General features: G+C 46.9%; 1 protein-coding gene across 4 annotated transcripts in view; it reads left to right on the top strand.

Moving 5' to 3' along the window:
* epha4a (eph receptor A4a) overlaps positions 1 to 5,443 on the top strand; it is a 45,509-nt gene extending 40,066 nt beyond the window's left edge. For 2 of the 4 annotated variants that reach the window (XM_076294432.1, XM_076294431.1), the window contains exons 12-17: positions 788 to 849; positions 969 to 1,178; positions 1,985 to 2,161; positions 2,547 to 2,740; positions 2,907 to 3,065; positions 3,498 to 5,443. In XM_076294432.1, coding sequence (XP_076150547.1) covers positions 788 to 849; positions 969 to 1,178; positions 1,985 to 2,161; positions 2,547 to 2,740; positions 2,907 to 3,065; positions 3,498 to 3,612 — 917 coding nt within the window. In that variant the 3' untranslated portion in view covers positions 3,613 to 5,443. Of the gene's footprint in view, positions 1 to 787; positions 850 to 968; positions 1,179 to 1,984; positions 2,162 to 2,546; positions 2,741 to 2,906; positions 3,070 to 3,497 lie in introns of those variants that run through there. The other 2 variants (XM_076294433.1, XM_076294434.1) reach the window with 2 other exon arrangements.
* Positions 5,444 to 10,000: the final 4,557 nt, after the last annotated feature.

Here is a 10,000-nt window from a genome sequence, read left to right as displayed (position 1 = left end):
ATCACCGTAGCAAGGATTTATGACCACTGTGGGTAGCCGAGAGAGAGCCGAAAGAGAGAAAATAAAAAACATGGATTCCTCCAGCCAGACGTTTGAATGATCCTCGTGCAGTCGAAAAATGGGCTGGGAGGAGAGGAGAGAGAGGGATGAGAAAGATAAAAATGAGCGATGGGGGAGGTTAGGAAGTGACTGACTGCCAGTAGGACCTCTCCCCAGAAAGCAGCCAGCGGACCTGGGCCAGATCCAGGCCAGATCAAGGGCACCTGACCGCAGCTGCTGACCGCAGCTCTCCCCACCCCTCTCAGATATCCGTGGACGGTCATGGACGGTCATGACCTCCTCTGTCAATCATGTCTGAATACAGGCAAAGGAGGTCACTGTGTGATTGTTCATGTGTGAGACTACTCAGGACAGTCATAAGTTGGTCAGTCATAATTCATCATTTGCAGCTGAGAGACATGGCAGGGTATGAAGTCCATAGTGATTAAGCATGCCTCCGTCTCCCACGCAGTTCAGTTAACAAGCGTTTCCTGCATCTTGGTTACGCACACACACACACACACACACACACACACACACACACACACACACACACACACACACAGAGGGATCTGTCAGCGCGAGTTGATTTAGAGGTGGAATGACGGATGCATTCCTTCTGTCTTACTGACAGACCCCCCCCCCCTCCCCCCGCCTCCAAAAAAGAAAGAAATGACACATTCCAAGTTTTTTTTGGACAATTTTTTTCTCTAAAGTTGCTTTCTACCTCACTCCTCACCCCCTGCAGGCAAGCCGGTGATGATCATCACAGAGTACATGGAGAACGGCTCCCTGGACGCCTTCCTGCGGGTGAGTTGACTCCTTGCTAACGGGGCTAATGGCTAAAACACACCCAGCTCAGTCCCCTGGGCTACAGCTGAACGCTTAACACCTGGCTGGCTAACCTCTGTCCTGTCGGCCTCCAACAGAAGAACGATGGGCGCTTCACCGTCATCCAGCTGGTGGGCATCCTGCGTGGCATCGCCTCGGGCATGAAGTACCTGTCCGATATGAGCTACGTGCACCGCGACCTGGCCGCCCGCAACATCCTGGTCAACAGCAACCTGGTCTGCAAGGTGTCCGACTTCGGCATGTCCCGCGTGCTGGAGGAGGACCCAGAGGCGGCCTACACCACACGGGTGAGTCCTCTCTTCCTCTGCCTGTTTTACACTCTCTCCATCTCTCACTCCTTTCTTTCTCTGTCCCCCTCTCTCTTTTCTCTCCCTCGCTCTCACTGTGTCTGTGTCCCTTTTGTTCTCTCTCTCTCTCTCTCTCTCTCTCTCTCTCTCTCTCTCTCTCTCTCCCTCTCTCTCTGAGACTCTGGGACGGGGCCCAGACCACAGGTTCTGTTTGCTGTTTCTGGCTGTGCTCTGTGAGCCTGACTCACTCGCAAAGAACTTGTCAGCTGGAAGCCGCTGTGCTTGGGGGTTTTGTGTGCGCACACCATGCGCCTAATGACTAACAATAACAGACCAGCGCTCGGACCTCTCTTCCAGGAAACGCATACACTCTGTGTGTATGTGTGGGTGTATGTGTGTATGTGTGTGTGGTGTGTGTGTGCGTGTGTGTGTGTGTGTGTGTGTGTGTGTGTGTGCACACGCGTGTGTGAGAGTGTGTGCACGTGTGTGTGTGTGATTTTGTGTGTGTATGTGTGTGTGTTTGTGTGTGTGTGTGTGTGTGAGAGTGCGTGCGCTGGTGTGTGTAAGTGTGTAAGTGTATGTGTGAGGACAAACCTTTCTCTGTGTGGGTGTGTAGGTGTGTGAGCATGCAAACCCTTATGATGAATGTTGCCATGTGTTTGTTTGTATTTTGGCCTGTAATGTCTTGCGAGCGAAAGACTAACCTCAGTGCAAGTTCATCCCTGCTTGTGTGTGTCTGTGTGTGTATGCCCCGTGTGGATGATTAACCCCCGGTGTGTGTGTGTGTCTGCTGTGTCTCCTGAAAGGAAATAACGGGAACCTATCAATCGCAGGGAGGAAAGATCCCCATTCGCTGGACAGCACCAGAGGCCATCACATACAGGAAGTTCACTTCGGCGAGCGACGTTTGGAGCTACGGCATTGTTATGTGGGAAGTGATGTCGTATGGGGAGCGGCCGTATTGGGACATGAGTAACCAGGACGTAAGTGCTTATTTTAAAAAAAAAAAAGTTGCTTTTACATTTATTATTTTTCCAGGGTTTTACAGGCTGGCAAATGTTCTTCATAAAAGGCTCATTATATAGCTAGCCAGCAGTATTGAGTAAATCAACAATTGCCCTAACAACAACAAAAAAAACATCAAAACAACCACAGAGAACTGTGCTAATTGAACCAGGGAAAAGACACATAGAAGAACAAGAGTCAAACAACCCTCTGATCCCAAAATAAAAACAGATTTTTTTACATGCAAAGCAGATAAATCAGCTGGCTCAATGACTCAGTTACTGATTCTCCTCACACTCTCTCTCTTTCTCTCTCTCTCTCTCTCTCTCTTCCTCCCTCTCTCTGTCCATCTCTCTGTCTCAGGTGATAAAGGCCATAGAAGAGGGCTACAGGCTGCCGCCGCCCATGGACTGCCCAGTGTCTCTGCACCAGCTCATGCTGGACTGCTGGCAGAAGGAGCGCGCCGAGAGGCCCAAGTTCAGCCAGATCGTCAATATGCTGGACAAGCTCATCCGCAACCCCAGTAGCCTGAAGAGGACTGGAGGAGAGACCCACAGGTGTGTGTGTGTGTGTGTGTGTGTGTCTGTGTGTGTATGTATATATAATCCTGCACATTTATTTAAAAAATACTAGAGTAGAGCTTTTTTATAACTTGCTTTTCTCACAAAATAAAGTAGATGCTAAAATGAAATGTTCTCTGTGTGTCTCTGTCTCTGGTGTCAGGCCCAACACGGCTCTGTTGGAGCCCAGCAGTCCTGAGTTCTCCTCCACGCTGGGCTCAGTGGCCGACTGGCTGGCCGCCATCAACATGGAGCGTTACCGCGACAACTTCACCGCCGCCGGCTATACCACCCCAGAGGCTGTGGTGCACCTGACTCAGGAGTGAGTGTCATCACACACACACACACACACACACACACACACACACACACACACACACAGACACACACCGGCCTCACTGACAGCTGAGTCACCCGTGTTGTCAGGAGAAAACAGACCGGCCTACTGTGAATACATAAGAGCCTGTGTGTTATTCTGTGATCTCTAATGTATTCTTATATATTCAGAGTATATTTTGTGTGAAATATAAGACCCAGTTTAAAGCTTTATCCTGCATATCTTATACTATAACAGAGATGCAACAGGTTTTCTCTCAAAATATTTAATGAAACGTTGACTCTGAATTCTTTCTGAAGTGTTGTAGATTTACAAAGTAAGAGTGAGGACATGTCTGGTGAAATGGACCGATTGGTTGACCCAGAGGACTCTTTTTGTTGATCCTTGGTCTCTTGTCTTTTTTTTTTTAATTTACAGGGACATGGCTAGAATAGGGATTTCCTCTGCAGCACATCAAGACAAGATCCTCACCAGTGCACAAGGAATGCTGTCCCAAATGCAACAGATACAAGACAGAATGGTTCCCGTTTGAGACCAACATAAATGGATAACAATTTCAAAACATAATTTTTTGGTTTGTTTTTTTTATGTGTTGGTTTTGAACTTTATTTTGTTGGAAATCCATTTACCTCATCCATGCACTTTAAATTAAATACAATTTTGAACATAAAAAGAAGACGATGGCAAATTACGCAGCAGAAGAGACTGGAGGATGAGAGCTATTGAGCACTTTTTCACACAGCGCCCTCCATGCCCTTTAGCCAATGGAAGCTTGAGATTCACATTGACAGACTGGAAAATGACTTCTGGAAGGCTAAACTGCTGTGCCTTCTGCATTTCAGTGGATCTTAAAAGGGTGTTCCTCTTCTCGACTTTGTTTGCTTTTTTAAATGTATGTATCAGTGTATAAATGTACAAATAGTCCTTTGGGATTTTTTTTTTCTGCCATTTTAAGACTTTTGAGCAGAGTCGGTCCACCTGGCAGTTAACAACGGTGGAGAAAATGGCGGCCTCAGAGATGTAACGATTTTCTTTTTTCTCTCTTTTTTGAGATTTTTTTTTTCCTCTCCCTTTTTCTTGGCTCGGCAGTGCTCTCATGCTGTGGGGAGGCATTTATCTGCGGTCGGTTTCTGTGCCGAGTGAAGCGCCTCTCTGGTCTCTCGTCCAGCGCTGGACGTTCTCCAGACCAGCCCACCCCACCCGACCCCACCTCCACCCCCAGACACCCATCTCACCCCCACCCCTTTGAAATGGAATATCTGTCTCCACTCCGCAATACACCACCGGGTTCCACTTGGCCGACAATCTGTGTGCACCAGTTGGATTAGAAAACCTCGCTCCACTTTGCATCTCTCTCTCTCTCTCTCTCTCTCTCTCTCTCTCTCTCTCTCTCTCTCTCTCTTTCTCTTTCACCTCCTCCACCTCTCTGTGGCTCCCCCTTGATCCCTCGCTTTTGTCTTTCTCTTTCTCTCCCTCCCTCGCCCTCTTTTTCTTTTCTCTTTTTTTCCCTTCTGCTTCCCTCCCTGGAGTCTTCCTTACTGGAGGCTGCTGGCGGGCTGTAAAGTCAACATGGGCCGCCCCCTGTCCCTGCCCCCCCCCCCCCCTGTCTCCGTGGAAGCGCATGGGGGCCAGCTGGCTGAGCTAAGGTAAGCCCCCCAATGGAAGCAGCCACTGACCCTGCTCTCTTTATGACGGGGTGTTTCCATTTACAGCTTATGCCCCGTAGATATTTATCCCATTATTAAGACGCAAAAAGGACTACGCAACCACGAGCGCTAGCTCTCTGGCCCACCGGCCCCAACGGATGTTGGCAGGCCACAGTGATGTTTAAATGGATGAGCTGAACGCTAGAATGCGACCACATGGCGCGCGCGCTGCACATACTGTGTTCCCCTCAAATGCCACGCAGAACCAAACAATAGACCTTTGTCTCCGTCAGTCACAGAGTATATATACTCTAGCAAGCGTGCATGGCGAAAGGAGAGCATTAAAGTTCAGTGCATGTTAGTGTGAGATAAGCATCCTAGCTTGTGTGGGTAGGAGGGCCAGTGTCTCATCCTCTTCTTCCTCTTCTTCCTCTTCTTCCTCTTCTTCTTCTTCTTCTTCTTCTTCTTCTTCTTCTTCTTCTTCTTCTTCTTCTTCTTCTTCTTCTTCTTCTTCTTCTTCTCTCTCAGCTGCAGTGCTGTCTCTGTGGACGTCCAGCATGGCAACAGTTTTGCTCCTGTGCCATCATCTGTCCAGTAATCCGTGCGACCCACCTGGATACCAACTCCCCCTCTCTGGCTGTGACTCTCTCCAACCCCAGCAGGACTTACTGCACACCCTGAGATTCCAGATTTCTGCCAAGCTAGCCTCCGCACCCTCCCGCCCCCAATCTACCCCTCCGCACCCCCCCCCCCACACACACACACACACACACACACCACCGCATCTTCTCAGCTTTTCCCAGCTGCACGATGTGTTTGTGTATGCTCGTGACAGAATGTCTCCTTAAAAAATTCTGCCGCAGTCCCATTGTGAGCTTTCGTCTATCTGACAGATGACAGACTGTTTGCAAAAATAAAAAAGACACATTTCAAGGAAGAGAAGAAGAAGGGAATTAAAGGAGTAGGCAAACTCAAAAGAAGGCACGTAGGACACGTGCAGAGACTAACCCGCCGATCGCTTGACGCCGCGGCCGCTCGCTGCTTGTGTAAAGCAAAAAGAGACACCTGGCGCTGAATGCTGTTTGCTAAGCCTCTGCTGTGTGTGTGCTGTGTTTTGCAAAGGATTATGGGAGACTCAGCTGTAAATCTAGAGACCTTTTGAGTCATCCCTGAAGTCAAAAACTATGGGAAGCCGTGGAAACAGTGATGGAGCTACACTACTGTTTGCTGCCCCAGGACATGGGGAGAACTACGGAAAAGAGGCACATGTGTTTGTATCTACAATAGACTACAGGAATGTTTTCACGCCTAAAGAAAGGGATATGAACATTTGAGACTTGATTTTCACCATCACTCTCATTATGTCACCAACGCAGTCCGTCCTGTGATAAATATGTGTACCAGATCATGAGGGATTTTTGGGTTTGTTTTGTTTTTGTTTATTTTTTATTTTTATTTTTATTTTTTTTAGTTTTTTGTCCTCACATCTTTGTGACGCTTGCACATATGAAAAAGTCTGGGACCTCTGACTGTGTTTCCATGATGCCGTCATTGTTTGGTTAGGCCTTTTCTATTGGACAGGTCTGTTTGGAATATGCAAGGACAGTGTGACTGAGAAGAAGAGGAGAAAGAGAACTAGAATGTACTGTGCCAAGCTTCTTAATGTAGAATATTTCAAAAGATTACACTAACAACACCATCATCTCTCTCTTTCTCTCTCTCTCTCTCTCTCTCTCTCTCTCTCTCTTTTTATCTCTCTCTCTCTCAACTGATCTAGTCATATGGATTAACGTTGTGCTTATTTGTGTCTATACTGTCATTTTTTGTTTTTGTATGATTTTAGGTACATGGAACGTCATTTATTTATGTTATTTTTTATCTAGTTTGTAAATTGTAAAATAGAAATATGAGTAAAATAAATGATTGCCCAGTGCATTGTAATTAACGTCTGAACAAATTACTGTCGGTTCAATGCTGTGCTCCAGTTCTTGACTGGAGCGAGACATGGGAGAAAAAGAATGAATAACTAGCTTATTGATTTTGATCTAAGAGTTATTTCCCCTGCTGGGCTCCCATGTGAAAGCGAGCGGGAGCTGAGGGCTTTAATCAGCCAAGGCCGTCGTCTCAGGGCTGCAGTGGGCGGCCTCAGTGTCCGAGGCCATCTCGGACTCAGGACACTGAAATGAGTGTCTCAAAAACATGAACACTAACTTATATTGATGGTGGACTTTAGGGAATTTCAGATCATAGCCAAGTCCGTTGATTGTGAGTTAAAGAATTATTATTACAAAAAGGAAAGAGCTCATTTATAAATGTTCGGACCCCGTTATGAATGCAAGAGGGGGGAAAAAAGGATAATCACCTAGGGAAAAAAACAAGGAGCTGTGCTAGTTGAGTAGCAGGGGCGTGGGATCGCTCGCTCTGACTGACTGGCCAAGAAGAGTTCCAGTGTTTCTTTGGGGTTTTTTTTCCCTCTTCAGGCGTTTTTTGTGTGTGTATGTGTGCTGGTCTGCAGGCAGTGAATGGGCTGTAATACAGGCATTTTGGCAGCGCGCTTCGCTTTAATCAGCTAACATCTGTTCCCACTGCCTCGGCAGCGGCGATGAGCGCTGATTGTGGAAAGCCTTTGATAAATAAAGAAGGGAATGGTGGCGAAAACACACACACACACACACACACACACACACACACACACACACACACACACACACACACGCAAAACTCACAAACTCCCACACACACACACACACACACACACGCAAAACTCACAAACTCCCACACACACACACACACACACACACACGGTTTCTGAATCACACAAAAACCTGCCGTCAGCCAAGCAATGTTTTTCCTGTGACAATCATCTTAATGAGGAATGCATATATTATGCATGTGTTTAGGCGCCCATCAAACCCTGTGAAAGGAAGCAAGGGGGGCAAGCGGAGAGAGAGAAAGAGAGAGAGGAGATGAGAGAGAGAGAAAGAGAGAGAGAGAGAGAGAGAGAGAGAGGAGATGAGAGAAAGAGAGGAGATGAGAGAGAGAGAGAGAGGAGATGAGAGAAAGAGAGAGAGAGAGAGAGAGAGAGAGAGGAGATGAGAGAAGTGTGGGGGGAGGAAGGAAGAGAGGGAAAAGGAGAAAAAAGTTTATGCCTAACTTTACTGGGAAGGACACACACACATACACCTCCTCAGGTTGTGTGTCACACCCACACACACGCACACACACACAGCAAGCAGGGTGATTTTCAGGTGTAATGAGGCGAGGAAGCAGCAGTCTCGTCCAAGTGCTATAGCGCTGGTGACAGGGCTATTTAGATGCATGTGAGGCTGAACAGGGGAACCTGTCATGAGAAGTTTGCACACACACACACTCTCTCTCACACACACACACACTCTCTCTCTCTCACACACACACTCTCTCTCTCACACACACACTCTCTCACACACAGACACACACAAATCGCTCTCACTTGGTACACAGGCCCTTCCACAGGATTTATCAGCTTTTGCCGAGGCAACAGCAAACACGTTGTGGCCGAGCATATGAGTACGAGGCCAACACCCCCACCAATAAAATCTCTCACTGGGAGTGGGATTTAATCCACAAAGCCCTTCTGCCCTGCAGCAATAAGCAAACCCACCAGTCACCACACCAGTCATCAGAAGCCGGAGCCAGGGGCCCTGGTCTAATTCCCCCGGGCCTGTTTGCCTAACAAGCAGTGATTAAGTCATATCTGGCAAATCTCAATCACCCAAAGAACCGGTTTCCCTATACTAAACAGCAAACACTTGGCTATGGAGCAAAACCAACAGAAAAAGGAAGTCATGGAAGCTTCTCAGAGGAATAGAAAGACAAGACCAAAACAGTACTAAGCCCCCTTCACCAGACCACTGATATCCATCATAAATCAGGAGGAAAAGCAACTTTAGGAGATCTCAGATGGAGGTCTCCCCTTCGTCCATGTCCTCATACAACAGAAATTGATGAAGTTTGCTTTAAGGAGTGGCATAAAACATGAAAAGATGGGCCACAATGTTTTGCTTACACATAATAAAAGCCCTGTAGATTGTCTAAACAGCAAAAAGGCTGGGGGAGTCAGTGCGCTTACCCACAGAACATCGGGCTGATTTATTAGACCTAATATTTATTCTGTGTAAATCCCCTGCTTGTGATCGGGGCTCATAAATTACTTTGCGCGGCTCTGCAAAAGGTCGCTAATGGTTTCAGCCTCCGTCAATGGCGAAGAAGGGGAGAAAAAAGCACCGCCATCAGAGCGGCTACGTGAGGTTTGTCTGAAATGCGACACCAATATCCGGCCCCGTGATGTGCCAGACAGCAGCTGGCAGAAGTGATGGCTCTGGCACAGGCTGCAGTGGACCTCTGCCAGCTCAGGGCAAAATCACAACCATGCTAGATCAGGACCAGAGCTGGGCAGGATCGAGTGAGCAGCCATCTAAGGGTTCTTTACACGTTTACTCTATCCATGTCTTCCGGTTCTTTACACATTTACTCTGTCCATGCCTTCTGCTTCTTTAAATAATAATAATAATGCATTTTATTTGTTACATAGCGCCTTTCAAAGCACCCAAGGTCACTTTACAGATTAAACACTGTAAAAATAATAATAATAATAATAATCACACTAGACATTTACACATAAGACAAAAGATGCTGGACAGATTGGCGTAGTCGCTAGCGTTCCCGCGACATCAAGACAAACATTTACAAAATAACAATTGACGCACAAGACAAAAGATGCCTGATGGAGCGGTGTAATCGCCAGCGTACCCGAGACACCTAATGGTAGACATACAAGACAGACAACAAACAAAAATGAACAAGTAATTAAATAAATAAATAAGAAATTAAAATAAAGTAAAGTCAGTGTTAACTTAGTCCAACTCAGTCCAATGGCAATGATATGGCGTACAGCTGTGTCTTTACACATTTACTCTATCCATGCCTTCTGGTTCTTTACACATTTACTCTATCCATGCCTTCTGCTTCTTTACAATTTCATGTTATCCATATATTCTGCTGGTCTTCTGCCTTTTTACAATTTTACTCTATCCATCTCTCCATGTTGAGGGACTCTTGCAGGCCAGCTAGTGAGAGTGTCAGAGGCACTTGAAGGGTTGAATTTGACCAAACATTCAACAATGTGGCAGGCGCAGTATGCCAACATACATTACGGGGCAAACACCCTGCGTGTAGACTACCCCATGATTTCAAGCTGAGGGTCAATGTATACATAATATAGAAAGAAATGTACCA

The sequence above is a fragment of the Alosa pseudoharengus genome, unplaced genomic scaffold (assembly GCF_046254945.1).
Source record: "Alosa pseudoharengus isolate Yale_2024_CS ecotype anadromous, Long Island Sound unplaced genomic scaffold, YU_APseudo_1.1 YU_APseudo_1.1_scf_2, whole genome shotgun sequence".
Classification (NCBI taxonomy): domain Eukaryota; kingdom Metazoa; phylum Chordata; class Actinopteri; order Clupeiformes; family Clupeidae; genus Alosa; species Alosa pseudoharengus.
The sequence above is the reverse complement of the archived record's forward strand: the minus strand, read 5'-3'. Positions and strand labels throughout refer to the sequence as shown.